Source organism: Erpetoichthys calabaricus, chromosome 1 (genome assembly GCF_900747795.2).
Source record: "Erpetoichthys calabaricus chromosome 1, fErpCal1.3, whole genome shotgun sequence".
Lineage (NCBI taxonomy): Eukaryota > Metazoa > Chordata > Cladistia > Polypteriformes > Polypteridae > Erpetoichthys > Erpetoichthys calabaricus.
In genome coordinates this window covers 54714093-54731077 of record NC_041394.2, presented here as the reverse complement: position 1 = coordinate 54731077, position 16985 = coordinate 54714093, and the positions used below count along the sequence as shown (strand labels likewise).

At 37.6% G+C, this 16985-nt stretch overlaps 1 protein-coding gene across 1 annotated transcript; it reads left to right on the top strand.

Annotated features, from left to right (window-relative positions):
• Positions 1-9587: 9587 nt before the first annotated feature.
• On the top strand, positions 9588-14947 carry mat2ab (methionine adenosyltransferase II, alpha b). Its single transcript, XM_028799683.2, has 9 exons — positions 9588-9802; positions 11399-11476; positions 11687-11809; positions 11916-12028; positions 12111-12254; positions 12394-12612; positions 12714-12896; positions 13039-13172; positions 13678-14947. Exons 1-9 carry the CDS (start codon positions 9709-9711, stop codon positions 13778-13780), a joined length of 1191 nt encoding a protein of 396 aa, XP_028655516.1. The 5' UTR covers positions 9588-9708; the 3' UTR covers positions 13781-14947.
• The last annotated feature ends 2038 nt before the right edge of the window (positions 14948-16985 follow it).

Sequence of the window (16985 nt, the reverse complement as noted above, 5' to 3'; positions counted from 1 at the left end):
AAATTTAATAACGAGGTTTGTTTTAACTTACCACGGCCTGCACTGAACACATGGTTTCCAATTACATGTGAGTTGCATACGCAAACATAGGTGCGAATGCGTGTGCTGTAATTAAAGTATATATTTTTTTTACTATATTTCAATTCAATCAGAGTGCCATTGAAATTGTGCTGTAGGTTGCCGAACCTTGATTTAATACATTTCCAGGTTACTGGAGATGAAGTCTGTCTCAACAGCATTAAGTGCAGTGTAGGAACTAACTCTGTACAGCATGCCACTGAATGCCAAAATACACTCCTGCACACACCTTTATTCACTCATACAGGACCAATTTACAGTGGCCAGTTACCCTCTTCTGAAAATCTCTGGGTGTGCCAGGATCCCAGAGAACATACAGAAAACTTGTGCAGACATAGGGAGCCCCCATGAAGTATGCAACTATAAGATAGCAGTTCAAGTCACTGTACCACCATGCCTCCCATATACCCCTTTATATACAGTATGCCCTTATATTCTGTTATGAAACTCTCTACATACAGTACTGAGCAAAACCCAGAAACATTAATGAAAGCTGTCTCTGTTTCCAGCAATTCACTGATTCAATTTAGATCACAGTAATAAATTAAATGTATGCGATGCAACATATTTCAGCATTATACAAGAAGGCACTGCAGAAGCCTCATATACAGTATAAAGATAACAGGCAAATACTATACACACTGGCTAATTCTAAGAAATACAGTGACAAAAGGCAGACAGAGCATGCAAAGCATTAGCTCAGGTTTCAAGGCTGCATTATATTTCTGGGTGATGTATCAGGGAAAGTGGGTGAAGGACTTTGAAACCTAACGAAACCCGAACATTCTTTGCCCTCAAAAGCAGTCATTTGTTACGGGATATTGTCAGATATGACAATGTTTCTTTAAAAAAGATGAGGTTGGCAGAGTGAATAATTGAACAATGGGGCCTCAAGGCTGCCACGTTTCTCTTATCAGACATGTGATTACCGGTACTTGTTCCTTTAGCTGAAGCCAGAAGTAAAGACCAGACTCCCCAGTAATTTGATTTAAAATTGATATCTTGTTGTGTATAATCCTGCAGCTCTGTCTGATAATGAAAATACATTGTTGTTTGTGTTGCATGTCCAGATGACGTCTCTTTAGTTTTTTAGCATCTTGGTTCTAGGTTTAATTTCTATGTTAAACACAACAAGGATAATGAACATCAAATGAGAAATGTTGCTACTGAATCCTATCCTTATTTTTAAAATTATGTTTAATAAATTCCCTTCATGTTGAATATCTCATCAAAAAGGGCCACCCTCATGAGGTGTATGAAATGATATACAGAAATTCAAATTTCCTACTTGAACGACAGAAAAAATTAGAACTTTGCTCAGTTGCACACTGAAGTATTGGTGTAATGTGAGAATTTGTGCTGTCAAATCCAATTCTTTAGACACATGCAAAGCTGCCTGAAAAATATAGATACACATTGATATGACTAACTGAAAGGAGTAGCATCCATTGTTAAAGCTCTGTGTAACTATGAATTGGTTAGTCCAAGATGCCAGCTGCTAAATTAAGCATACGTAGTCTAAATTTGTTTTTTGCATATTAGGAATCCCATAGACACTTGCGGTATTTTGCAAAACAAAATTATAATATTTACCAAGGAAGGTGAAAGAGTGCTTCTGCCAAGCTCAGGTTGCATAATCAGAAAGTCATCCTCAGGCAGGCATACAAGTACACTTTTTCCAGGTATCAGAGTATGTGACATAATATTTTGATTGACAAATTGGGTAAGTACAATTGTTTTGCATGAACTGTACCTTTAAAGCCATATTTTCATTAGACAGAACAGCTGGTACAACATTAATTTCCTAAATGTCAGTCAGTCAGTCATTATCCAACCTGCTATATCCTATCCTACATTTCTTCAAGAAGCATCTGGAGCTACATAAGTGATGCAGGTATTGTTGCTTATTGACTAAAACATTGGTCTGTTCACCAAAGGGCTGCCAGTTGAATCCACACAACTGACTTACTACATGACTCTAAGCAAGTCTCCAAAATGGAAAGTGCTACAGATCTTAAAACATACATAGAGATGCCACCTTATGTCATAGGAGTATTGAGTATGGATGACCACCAAATAACATCCAGCTAATGTTGACCCAGTAGTCAAAAACAGACAGTTGTTGAAGGCTGACATGTAATTTACAAACAAGTTATGTTCAGACAACCAACAGTAAAGTTCAATTGTGGTACCTGAAAAGACAAATCAGATGGCAGATGTCATCATAGCTTATCACAGATTAGACACAGTAGCCAACAAAGTTTCACTCCTGTCTGTGAAAGGGACAATAATACTTCACAACTGGAAGAAACATCACTTGGTCTGAAGAATCTCAGTCATACAGATGTACACAGATGGGATGACCAGAATATGTTGAGATACCCATGAATCCATGCACTCACTCTGTTGAGAGTCAACAGTGCAGGCTGGTTGTATTGGTGGCTATATAATGGTTGTAGGTGTTTTTCAAATTACATATTAGGTTACCTGATACAAGAAGAGCAACATTTAAATGGCATATTTCATTGATTCATCATTGCTGACCAGGTTCAATTTTTCAGGGCAGCAATGTACTCATATAGTATGTCAATGGGCTTTTCAGGAAGTGCTGGAAACGTCCGGGAATAGTTCAGGGATATGATAATGAGATCAGTTTAATGTGGTGGCCTCTTTAATGCCCTAATCTCAGTTCAGTCAAATACCTGTGGCATGAGATAGAAAGAACTATTAGCAGTAAAGATTCACGATCACCATTGGCCAACAGTTATAGGACAAAATGGAATGAATATAGACTAGTATCCCAGTGTTGTATTTTTGGAACCTTACTGAATCCAATTTTGGAAGAATTTATGCTGTTCGGGGGACAATAAAATTTTAAACTCATAATGATGTATAGTAGATGCACTTTACAAATTAATAAGTCAGTGCAAACAGAAACATTTATTGCAGTTCTATATTTCAAAGTGACCAGAAATTAAGTTCAACTCAGAAAGAAGCTATAAGAAATAAAATACCATGAACCCCTATCTTCTTTTAATATTTCTACTGAGCTGTATTGAGGTGTTTCTGGGCCTATTTCCCTTATAACCCCCCACCTGCAAATGACCGGAATAGGGCTGATGTTTGACCTGTTAATGTCTGGGTCACGATGTTGTGCTTCACAGGTACAGAGACCTGTCTACTAGGAGTCATATAAGTATGTAAATATTTAGTTCTATTGATTTTCAGTACTAGCTTACAGCTTTATTTCACATGACTAGTCACAGGTCAAAGTTTGCAAGCAATGACATTCCTTCGTTCTGATATGCAATACTCAGAGGGAGTAGTAGAGGAGTGCCTGATAGTGCCTGATTTAATGCAATCTCCCTTCAGAAATGAATGGAACCACCTTTGGACACCTTTGACACAACATACCATATCTCATCTAATTTGGCAAAATCTGGGAAACATCCAAATAGAAGAATGGACATCTGCATTTGTGCTTGGCTATGAAGGTAATACCATCTGTTGTCTTTTGTCATGATGACATGACATTGAAGAGTTGCAGTGAACTCTCTCCCACAGAATGACAAGTTCAGCTTTAACCTTTGGAGCCTTAGTACAGAGGGGCTATTGCTCAACCTGGCAGTTTTCATTGGCTGTTGTGACAGATTGCAATGCTTTTTGTACCTGAAGACAGCATGTATATTATAAGTAACATGAATTTTCCTGTCTTCTTTTCTCACATTAATTAAACAGATAAGTAAACTTCAAGTTCCGTTTTTGAATCTTGGTCTAGTCACTGTTCTCCCACATTTCAAAAACATGTATTTTAAATTAACTGGCAAGTTTTCATTTATACAGTATGTACAGTATGAGTGTGGGTACATGTGTCAATGTGACAATCAATGGACTGGCATCCTGTCCAGGACTTACGCTGGGATCTGCCAGGACAGTCCCAAGCTCCATCTGTACATATAAGGGTAAAAGCATTTCCATAAAAAAGATGGAAGAAAAATTTGTGCACAGTGAATTTATCGCACTCTTACTAATTATTACTGATTTACATTGAAACATAATTTTCTCATACACACTTATCTCAGGGGCCAATGCCCACATTAACACAGAAACATTTGCAATTACCTCTTAATCTAATGCATACATCTTCGGAGGAGTGGGGTGGAAAACTGGTGTACCCACAAAGAAACCTATGCAAACACAAAGACAATTTGCAAACTCAACTCAGACAAAGACTAGATTGAAAATTCAAATCCAGGGTGTAAAGTAGTAGTGCTAACCACTACAATACCTTGCCACACTGGGATATGTTATCCATAATGAAGAATAAATTAATATAATGATCATTGAAATACTGTTTGAAGCATTAATCCATAGATCGATTCAATTACCATACCCACCTAATTCAATTTCAGAGTCGCAGTGAACTGCAGCTCATTATGGCTTCAATGGATTTAAGGCAGTAGCTAACTCTTACTTACACAATGGAACACACATATTTGTGAGACAATATTTTCTTAACATTATTTCAGTTGTTATTTTAGTTTATTTACAAGTGTGTGGTGTATCAAGTTAACATTGTACTGTAGTTGTGAATAGTCACTTTTTCCTCACCACTTTAAGAGAATACAGGACAGATTCTTTGCCACTTGTACTTAAATGAATCGAAGACACTGATTAATTCCAGTTTTAACTAGAAAGCAAGCATTACAAAAGCAAGCATTACAAAATACAAAATACAGATCATTGAATGATCACATTGTGACTTTTAGCTTATGCTGTATGTGGCTGGTTAAGTTAAAAGAAAGTAACACAAAAGAATATGTACTTTTAACTTTCATTTAACCCTATCATCTACATTTAATACCATACTTCCTGTGGCATGAAGAAGACTCATTATCATTTGTGGAAATTTGAAGGGAAGAAAAAATTTTAGATTCTAGCAGAGATGAACGCAGATCTAATACAGTGTAAGTCTTAGAGATACAGTCAGTACAAGCAAGGTCTAATCTACATCAGGTTTTCACTCCCTTGTGTGTATAAATGGTTTAACTGTTTAATGGAGTAGGACTTCATTTTCAGATGCAGTGAACTTGACCTAGTGTGAGATGACAAATGTGATTGTTGAATTTCTTTAACAGTGGATTTATTATTGTGAGATCACCTGTGGAAGCACACACAGACAATGCTGAAACAAGAGGGGGAAGTAACAACTGATGTGAACAACAGCAGAAGTCTAAGCAAATGAGCAGTAGGTGTAGTAACACAAAAAGACAAGATCAAAACATGAAAAGAGGAAGAAATAAGGTATGTGTGAGAAACTTAGTAATTAAACACTGATCATTTGACAAAAAGATATTTAATTACAAACTCTAACAAACACAAATGCCCTTAAGGAATTATTGAATAATCAGCTTTACTCTATAATGCCAAATGTCCTCAGATAAGAAGATGCTTTTCCATCATGGAACTGCAGGCTAGTGGAGTATAAATGAGCATCACAAGGCACAATCATACACACTACACACAAGTATATCCACACAGTACTGACCTATAGTCGCCATTTAAACAGGCACACTCATCTTTTGGGTATGTTAATGAAATTGGAAAAGCCCATGAACACAAAGGAAAAAAAATACAAACTCCTCACAGACAATCCTCAGGCTGGGAATCCAACCAAGGTCCTTTGACATGTGAGGCAACAGGGGTATCCCCTGTACTACTGTGTCACCTATATATGTATTTAATATTCATAAACAGGCCCTCCTTTGTAATGGATTGCCAGAATCATTTCTTAAACAAAGTAATCAAATATAGTGGTTATTAAGAGACCAACTAGTAAGTGAACTTCTCTCCAAGCCCTATTAGTTACATATGCTGTGGACACACCTTGGTTTACTGAGAGATAAGAAATATGGTCATGTATTAAAAAATTGTGTTCTGGATGCTTTTATTTTTTGTAAAAATAGATGGTCAATAATTGAAAATGTCTAAAATATGTGAGGAACATGTAGATATGTGCAGCATCCGGAAATCTACACATTACTTAACCCCAGTTTTCACATGTCGTCAGTGTAGTACCTCTTGATTTATTTGAACTATCCTGTTTAATCATTTTTTCTTTCCTACGCAGACTTATTCTTATTTGGTTATTGCAGCCTCCAACCAGGACAGCACTGAGATTACCACAGCTGTGTGATGGACAACATATGCACTTGAATCCTACACATTCTCGTTGTTTGTATCTGTGTGGGTCTGCTTACCTCACCCAAAGACATGCAAGTCAGATTAACTGACAATCTTAAATTGGTCTTCTGTGTGTGTGTGTAAGTGAACCCTGTGGTGGACAGCAGCCAACCAACAGTTGGTTCCTGCCTTGTTCCCAATGTTACCTGGATAGGCTCAGATTGCCTTGAATCTGAGTTGGGTTGGATTCCTCCATGGCCAAGGTGATTATATTTTTCTCCACGTCTTTACTTCCTCATTATCTATCTTCTTTGGCCAATGTATTAACATAAACTTGGATTTCTTTTTCTTCTTGGATAGTATATATATTGAACAAGTAAGCATTTGCATTTACTTTTTATCTTCATTGTAAGTCTCATTTACTTTATGCTGTTATAGTAGTACTATCATCAGCATGTTCATCAGCATGTTCAGTAACTTCAACAATAGTTTTACATTCTTCCATTCCAGGTTTCTTAAAATTTGACATTTGGCATTTGACATTTGATTAATGTCCTTCATATTCTACTCTAACAGTTAATTATTATTTAGTTTTATATTATATATAAAATATTCAATTTAATTTATTTTCACAGCACACTATCCATTAGACAGGCCTGAAGAACTCTGTCCCAAAAACTAAACAGAGTAACTAAACAGGGTAACTAAACAGTAAGCACTAGTAAAGCTATCCTTCATTGTAAACAACTAAAACTGTATTTTTGTTGTTTTAAATGTACTCCTGTTTTTAATATTTCAAAGAAAACATTTCTAGAAATAAAGTGAGAATCATTTGAGGGGCACAAGAAGCTCTAAGACTTCCTTTCTGCTTGTGGTTAGTGATGCAATGAATAAAACTATTTTCATTCATTAATAATATTCTAAAACACAGACATAATGTGTGCTAGACAATGCACTGATAAAAAGGCAATTTCATATACAGTCTTAGAAATGTGCCAGTTTAATCATAAAGAGGGGGTTTGCCACAGACCCAAACCCAATGTTTTTACAAAACTATTTAATAAGGAAAATACGAGGAAATATATCAGTATATCTAAACTAGGCATGAAAATTACTTGCTATTGGCCTTTCATTACTCAGGGCTATGGCACTGGAAACAGGCAGTTGGTCACCTTCCGAATATGAATTGTTTGCATATGGTGTATTCAATTGTTTTTTTTTAAATGTGGCACATATCTCAAGTTGAAAGCAATAAAAATATTTAAAATTACCAATTCACTCACTTAACCATTTTAGAACCTGCTTTTTCAAATAAAGGATTATGGAGCATTACAAAAACATTTAAAATAAAACCCAAATGAACATTGAATAAAACACAATAGCACAAGTCACTTTTAGGTACAAGGTTATCCATAAGCAGAAACAGTTTTATATATATTTATTTAGGTTTGTAAGGCTCCTATGAGTGCCAATAGGACTGGCCCCTGAATGCACCCAATGATGCTAGTAAATACTTTGGCTCTCTGCAACTCTATAATGAAACAAGTGGGTTCAGAAAAATGAACAGATTGATGTGTAATGTAAAGTCATTAGATTAAGAATAAGGAGCTATGGAAATTTGCCTTCTGTTTGCAATTAAAATTCCTGTGATCTCTCTTGCCATGCATGGCCATGGCCTTGTTTAATTTATTTCTGAAGCTACTGTACTGTATTTATGACAAAAATATGAATATCCTGTTAATCCTATTCCTCTACAGACTTTACTGTTAAACTGCAGATAAAAAGGTATAAGTTAATAATATACAGTAAATATCAAAGTAAATATTTATTATTGTATTTTCCAAACTTAATTTGTCATTATCTTATACGAAAGTGGTCCAGTGCATGCATCAGCTTCAGCCTCAGCTTTACATTGAGTTTGCACATCCTCCCTAGACTGCAGAAGATTTTCTTTGGGTACTCTAGTTTCTTTTCATACCTATTGTACAGGTTAAGGTAATTGGCAATTCTAAATCTACCTGGCATGTGTAAGTGAACGTTTATTCTCAGCAATGGCTACACATCCCACATTGGTTCAGGCCATGCACCTGCTTGCTGCTGTCTAACTTCTCAAGATGTTCTACAGAAAAGACAAATTTTACAAAATTAGTAAATTGATATACCAACAGTTGCTAACAAACTAGTTTTAAAATAGATTTAAATGCATTGATTCTGTTTGAAATTAGGGTTAAACAAGAAGATAAAGAAACTATATTAAATAATACTTTTCTTAGTGCTGCACTCCAAAAAAATTCAGAAAATGGATGGTTGGTATTCTTAAATGTGCCGAAGATGCTACACTTTCACAGATAGTGCCCGTTGCAGAATCATATATAAGTTGAGTGTGGCTTGTACATATTTTTTCATTTATCTCTTAACTTTGTATCTTCTGAACTGGCTAGATAAATGACCTACCACCAGTCATCTAGGAAATACTGACAACACAAGCAAATAGTTTTTAAAGGCTTTAAAAACAGTTAATTAATTTCTTCCATATAATAAATTGATAAAAAGATTGGAGTTACTTAATAACTTTAGATTTGACGAACTGATTAACAATATACAGTTAAACAAAATGGCAGGAAACGTTTGCAATGTATCATTTTAAAAAATCACTTTCCGTACGTTTTTGACACACTATATTCCTTAAGATAGCGTTTAATAAATTAAGAGTGATATGGGAGACACGGCTGAAAATGATATTGTTTCGACCGTTTATTTCAATAACGCACTATATTTAAAATGCTGACTCGGCAATACCACATATAAGTAACTGAGTAAACGGTGGCTGGTAGGCTAATTTATCGCTGTTACAAAGATGACTGTTTCATATGTTTGTTTTCAGCGTGTTAGTCTAAATAAACAAATCAAGAATTATTCTCCATTAAACGATGCAAATGAGTGTCACGGCAAACAAACATATTTCAACGGCTTCTTGTTTATTTAACTGTCTTTTGCTTGTTTCATTTATGTTGGCAGGAATAATTCGTCATCCGCCGTAACCTCCTCAGTTCCAGCATCAGGTGATGTTTACTCGGCCAGCATTGCGGATGACTTTGCTTTCTGCACCCATGAACTGAATTGGCATGAACACATAAATACTTAGTTAAAAATTAAAACGAACAATTTACGCTTTGTTATCAAACTTTACCAACAAGACTTGTGTGCAGACCCCTCCCATTCACTCTATATTCGGAATATTTTCACAAGGGCGGGGAGATACGGGCGAGCTCCGCTGACGTCATAGCAGACGACGTAACTGACCGATAAATACTGTCGCGCCGACTCTAGAAGTCATTCAGCAGCCGGACCTGCGAGTAAGAAGGACCATATAAAAGCGCAGCACAACAGGCTGATCATTAATAAATTTAAATAATTCTTGCTACCAATAAAACATACAATTCAAAAATGATGAACGGACAGATTAATGGTTTCCACAACTCCCTTATCGAGGAGGACACCTTTCTCTTCACTTCTGAATCTGTGGGAGAAGGTCACCCTGGTGAGATTTTTTTTGGTTAATATTTAGCGGTCGGCATTTTTTATATTAAGAAAAAGATATAATTAGTACGGACATTGCAGCAAATTGAATTTTCTTTCTCTGTTACACATGTTTAACCTTTCCTACGTAATAGCTTTATAGATAGAAGAGTTACTTAACACGTGGTCGTGTTACTCGCGATAAAGTGCAAAGAGCTCATTTCCTATTTAGTACCATAGCCGTTTCACTATTTAATTTGACCTGTAATTGTTGTCATTTCGTAAAAAAACAAACATTTAAGAAAATGTTATTTAGGAAGTCTTGAGCCACTCAATAGCTTTTTATTGTCACATTTAAGGTAGAATGTTATCAAATTTCTAAAGAATCTGCCTTCTTCTTTGACGGATGGCTCCGCGCCACTGTGTCTGGCGGTCACGAGTCAGGCTTGAACCGCGCACGCGGTGGCCTGTTGTGCGGCGTGGGTATGCGGGCGCTCACTCGTTCCACAGGCCAACATATAGACCCAGTGGCCAACTTCGTCAAATTTCACTTAATATTTCACTTTCGCCAATCTCTCACTAGCATTTATGAGTAAATATAGGCACGCAAATGTCCATGTCACCTCCTCTTTGTCAAGTCAAGCCGACTATTTGTATGTTTAAAAAAAAAAAAAAAAAAAAAAAAAAAACGGCATCTGAGGTTTCTCATGTATTAGGAGTAACAGGAAAGACACTTTGGGTACTTGGTATACATGTCGACATGCCCCGATTTTGCCGAAAAATCGTTTCGCTTAAAGGTCTTGTGTCGGCGCCTTGACACAGATGTGGTCTGTCATCATGGCTGCCCTCCTGATGGAGTTGCGGCAAAATGAGGGCGGGGGCGCCTTTTTGTCTGGGAAGAGTAGAAATCCCGCCATCGGCAGTGCGACAAACCGCATACTTATTATTTCGTTACATTCTGCCTCGTAATTGAAATTAAATATTCAAGCGTTAACGGGTTACTGTGATATATATTTACGTCCCTGTTCCAGCAATAGAATTGGTTCGCTCCGAGTAGTTTTCCCGTCGTCGGGCTCCGGCTCTAGCTTTTCCAGAGGCTAACTTAAGATAAGGCAACGCATTGCATTCAGAAAAAAGGGGAGGGGCGGCGTCGTGATCGGGGTTGATTTTAATTAAATCCCTGTCAGTCGGACTGGCCAGAGAGCCTGTTTTGTGGCTTGCACCGTGGCCAGCTTTGTAGATTGGCGCACCGTGCCAATAACGTGCCATGACGGTTTGTATGCAAGCATCCGCATCCGCCAATTGCTGGCATCGTGGGCGTCACCGACGTATTACCTGGACCTGCCAATCAAGACGTCCCGGCCAAGTTTTCTGTTGCAGTTGAGTCACGTGCTCGCAATGCAGTGGAAGGGCTTCCTCCCGCAGTGCCTTGGTCAGCAGCATAGTAGCGGTTATATTACTGGTTTGCTCAGTGTCATTAATAGTATAGCGGATAATTGATTTTAAGAATTTCTAATGTTAAAAATAAAAAAATCTCTTTTTGTGCCAGTGCTGTTAGGAACGCTTGCTCATGTAGTTCCTGCATTGGTGTTTTAATTGCCCTATCTTGTTTCTATAGATAAAATTTGTGATCAGATCAGTGATGCTGTGTTGGATGCCCATCTGAAACAGGATCCGGATGCCAAAGTTGCCTGTGGTATGTACAGATTTTAAGTCTGTAGTGAAAAACTATTATTTGTATCTGTTTTCAATGAGGATTTTGCTTACTCCATAACTTCTTGGTATAGTAACACAATTAACCATCTTTGTTTATGTGACACACTCGTTTGCATGGAATGTGTGTCTGACTTAAGTATATGATACACGAAGAATGGGTTTTATGTGTGATATATTATACTTTTTCCAGAAACTGTTGCAAAGACTGGTATGATACTTTTGGCTGGTGAAATCACATCAAGGGCAAATGTTGATTACCAGAAAGTGGTTCGTGAAACCATTAAACACATTGGTTATGATGATTCTTCTAAAGGTTAGTATGTGTGTGTGTTGTTTGTTTTTTTTTTTTTTTTTGTTTGTTTTTTAAATATACATTTTTATTTTTAATATAAACTTTTCTCCCCCCCCCCCCCCCATAGGTTTTGACTACAAAACATGCAATGTGCTTGTTGCTCTCGAACAGCAGTCTCCAGATATTGCACAAGGTGTGCATTTGGACAGAAATGAGGAAGATGTAGGAGCAGGAGATCAGGTCTGTACTAACTGGATTGATTTATATCAATTTGTTTGCTATTATGTTTACTGAATTTTTATTTTTTTTTATTTATTATTAGGGTTTGATGTTTGGTTATGCTACAGATGAGACTGAAGAGTGTATGCCCCTTACTATAGTACTTGCTCATAAACTAAATGCAAAAATGGCTGAACTACGTCGAAATGGAGTTCTTCCCTGGTTGCGACCAGACTCTAAGACGCAGGTATGTTTCATGGGTCTTGGCTTCAAAAATTTGTGATGTTTGATCAGATGGCAGTCTGCTTTTAAGAACTTTAAGAGGTTATTGTTTTTATGTAGTTTTTTTTTTTTTTTTTTTTTTTTTTTTTTTTTTTGATGTACAGGTTACTGTGCAGTATCGTCAAGACCGTGGTGCTGTCCTTCCTATCCGTGTCCACACTATTGTGATTTCAGTGCAGCATGATGAAGATGTGTGCCTGGATGAAATGAGAGATGCATTGAAAGAAAAGGTCATCAAGGCTGTAGTTCCATCTGTGTACTTGGATGAGGATACAATTTATCATTTGCAGCCCAGTGGCCGTTTTGTCATTGGTGGGCCTCAGGTATGTTGCTGTGGTATTGATCATATGTTTGGGTTGGGGTGTTTAAATACTCGGAATTTTTTGTTCTTTAATCTAATCTTATTATGTAAACTTTATTCCAGGGAGATGCTGGCCTTACAGGGCGTAAAATAATTGTAGACACCTATGGAGGGTGGGGAGCACATGGGGGTGGTGCTTTCTCTGGCAAGGACTACACCAAGGTGGACAGATCTGCTGCATATGCTGCTCGCTGGGTTGCCAAATCTTTGGTGAAGGCAGGTCTCTGCAAGAGAGTTCTAGTGCAGGTGAGGGTCAGTTAACTAATAGCCAAGTGTTTGTTATTAAGTCTCAAAGCACAGGTTATAGGTGTTTTGTTGGTGTTAACTTTAGACAATATCTTTTTGGTCTATGTTTAAAGGAAAGTGTAAATTTATATTTACAACATAGGTTTCCTATGCCATTGGAGTCTCCCATCCTCTTTCTATCTCCATTTTTCATTATGGGACATCACAGAAGAGTGAGAAGGAACTATTGGACATAGTCAAGAAAAACTTTGACCTCCGGCCAGGGGTCATTGTCAGGTAAAAGGCATGATCCAAGTTCTTGTACATAGAGTAGCATTCAAACATGCATTTCCTGGATAGATTTAGATTTTGCAGGAAAATCTAGCTAGAATTGTAGCTTTTTCATTTATGTACTCTGAATAAGAACAGTGGTGGCTAGTGTCGCCTGATTTCCGCTTTATTGTGATGAAATGCATAATTCTTCCCTATCTTAATGCCTTATATGCATTAAGGGAGAAGACTGGGTAACAGACACAAGTTATGTAAATAAGATGGAACAAATTGGTTAAGCAATTTATAGCAGTGAATAGTGGCATTTATTTGGCAGCATTAAGTTTGCACCTTGCTGCTGTATATGCTTCCCTGTTTAATATTTTTAAAGATAATTTGCAGTTTTCCACCTAAAGGATTGACTGGGCTAGGGGGGAAAGGGGTAAGTAAAGTGACTGAAGGTGCTGGCCCAGTGTCATCATGTCACAAAACGGCCAAGGCCACTTTTACATGAACAACTTGTGTATTCCAGGGAGCTGGACCTGAAGAAACCAATTTACCAGAGGACCGCTGCCTATGGCCATTTTGGTAGGGATTCCTTCCCTTGGGAGGTACCCAAAAAGCTGAAATACTAAACATGTCAAGCTTTTTTTCCTCGGGCCTGCTGGTGTATATTACAGAGAAGCCTTCCAGGCCCAAGGGGAAAAGGCTCCTTTCTCCCTGCATTCTAGTTCCTGTCCCAATTCTCATCTTCAAATGAATGAATTGAAGTAACCCTTCTTTTCTTCCTTTTCCACACTCCCTACATTCAGTTCTGAAGCACTCCATACAATTTGCTTAACACTTAGCTTGTGTGAATGGGACCATCTTTCCCCCACCTCAAGAGGTTAGTCTTTTCTAAAGTTAGCCACACTTAGCAGGGTGGATGGATCTGTGTCTGTTTTGATAAAGAAACTTCAAAAAGAAATCTCTAGGCAATGTAAGTAATTTCACATGCAGGGTGGATTTGTTAAATTTTTCTATTTCTCTTCTGCCTTTTCTGTGTTGGAATGATACTATAAATTACCTTTTTACTGGTGCTTTCAAGTTCATTAAGGCACACTCTACGGCAATGAACAAATCTGTAGCCTTGCCTTTCTGGGTGCCAGAAACTTTTCAACCTAAATTTGTCTGCAGTTTTAGTGGTATTTTGCTTCAACCTAATGTGTATTCTTCAGTTAAGGAACTTAACTGTTGTTGGTGCTAGTTTCTTCATCTCTGGGTGATCCAGTCTAGATCAGACACTTTAATTTGGAGACAGGTGGATCAGGTTTTCTGCAATTTCCATAACTTGTCATTAGAGTTGGACAGAGTGTCACTTAATTCTTGGCAGAAACCATTTTTGTATGTGGTGTGCTATGGCCATTTCCAAATTTTGCCCCCTCTTCTCCAATAGCTTTTGAGTGAGTGCTTATCATTTACTTGGCTCATTCAACAGTCTTAAAATGTATGAATCCGTTTCTACAACCCCTTTCTTTCGTTTGTTGCCAGAGGGTGAATGTAATGGCACAGTATTTGATTGGGTTTATTTTTATCTTTTTAAAGAAAAGCAGCTATGCATCATAGTTGTAGCACTAGCCACACCTCTTTTTTAATTTTTATTAGACAATTTCCAAAGCAGGCTATTGGCTGCATTTTTTTGGCTTAATTTAACCAAGTCAGAAGGTTGCCACCTAAGGGTCTGTAGGTTGCACACTGGTACTTTTAAGTTTTACTTTCTTGGCTTTCACAAACTGCACAAGTCAACCCCCATATGGTGTTGTAAATTTTTTTTTTTTTTTTAGCCTTTTATTTCAAAAAGCCTATCTTGCATTGCTATTAGCTGGTGTAAAATACAGAGAAACCAGCTTGGAATGTGGCAATTGGGCATTTTTGCAGACACCATTATACTTGAAAATTGTTGTGTGTTGCTATTTATTGTGTTCTGAAGTCTGGTGTAAATACAGAGAAGCCTGGACTGCAGAAGGCAGCTGTCTTACTCCAAATTTTTTCCTATTTATTTTTATTGCTTTCAAAAGCCACGGTTCCATTGTTTTGCTTTTTTTTTTTTGTTTTGTTTTGTTTTTTGTTTTTCCCCCAGCATTCCCTGGTAGGCCAAGGTGTCCTACAGAAAAACCTTGGGGTCCACCTACAAGGGGGTCTGGCTGGTGTTAAAAGGGGTCAAGCAGGCATTGCGGCAGACTGTTCTATAGCAGAGGCAGATTTGGTTGGTGTTTTACAGAGAAACCAACCTGTTTACATGCTCCCTTTCAAAGGATCAGTCTGCTGTCATCTGTAGAGTGAAGTGCCTTTTAAATTAAAGTTACAGGTTATTGCGTATGTCTCTTGAAAGTCCAAAACCATGTTTTAAATAAAAAATAAACAATCTTGATCCTTTAAGTGTTTGTATTCATTTGTCTCTTGTATGAACTGAGTGTTTTGATTTCTGTGATGTTAAAAGCTGCAATCTCCAACCTAGTTATTACAATCTTTCTTAGAAATGTACATATTTGGATCACTGCTTCTGACCGTTTCATTACAAAAGGTGTCGCCCCATTAAAGGTAAACTGTGGGTTGAAGTGAACTTGATTCAAATTAGTACTGTCCTACATGGCCCTGCGAAATGTTGCTGGCAGTTTGGCTATATGCTGCAGAACCAGTGCAGTCTCGTATTACACCCATGAGTCAACGGACCGGTCTGAGGTTTAACTGGTTTTTGTCATCTTCTAATTCAGTAGCTTAAGTGCTATGCCCTCTCTACCATACCAGATGTCCTGGGCCTTGAAGTGCATTCTTGATGGTATAGTGGATCATTCACTGATGCAGTGGCCAGAAGACCGTTGTCTAAATGTGCAGTTTGTCTTAACACTCGGCACCACAGTGTTCTGGTTTACAGAAGTGACTTTCTCTGGTCCTTGCTCAGCTGTCACCGTGCTGTCTGAATTTTGCCTGTGTAAGGTCTACTCCCATTTCTTCGGATCTAAACAAGTGTTCTCTGTATATAACAAGTTGCCTATGGGGGTCAAGGGTGGTTTTTGTTTTTTAAAAGCAGTATTGTGTGTTTGGTCAAAGCTGCATGTGCACAGCCCAGGTATTTTGTTCTATATACTAAAAATGTGGCTGCACAAGATAAAATTTTATCTAAAATTTGTCCCAAGTACCTCCAGTCACAAGTTACCTGACGAACGCGTCTCTTGTGTGAGGTGTATTGTTGCCCATTATTTAGTGTTTGAAGGCTCTTGATAAGTCAATTTGGCTAAAATACACTTCAAACTGGTTGTGTGGGTGTTTTAATTGATGTCGCCTACATGATCTAAATATTTGATTGCAAAAGGATACCTTTTGGGCGAATTTTGCCTGAAATTTTGGGATGGCATGTTTTGACGTCGGCTTAGAGCGAAATTAGATCGTTGTCGACTGCCTTAAATGTAAGCAACGTGGACAAAACCGGGATCCCGTCTAGAACTAGAAAAGCACACCCAATAGTGTACTTCAAAAATTAAGGGTATTTAATAGGATTGAAGAAAGTCTGTCAGTGTTAAAAGATGTGTTCCAGGATTGTGGAGAAGACATGAGTAAAGATTGAAGATGCTGAGTCTTTTCATCTTGAGCAAAGTTTTAGTTTTTAAAATTATGAAGGGTATATAAGGTGTCAGGTGTTGATTTACCTTTAATCTTCAACAAAATTACAAAGTAATAGTTGAGAGCAGTGGGAGGGACACTTTAAAATCTATAAATATTGTGGATAGGAATGAACCCACCCTTGTATGTTTTGTCACATACTCATCAGTATTTACTTTTTGTAGATGGTGAGCCCATAAA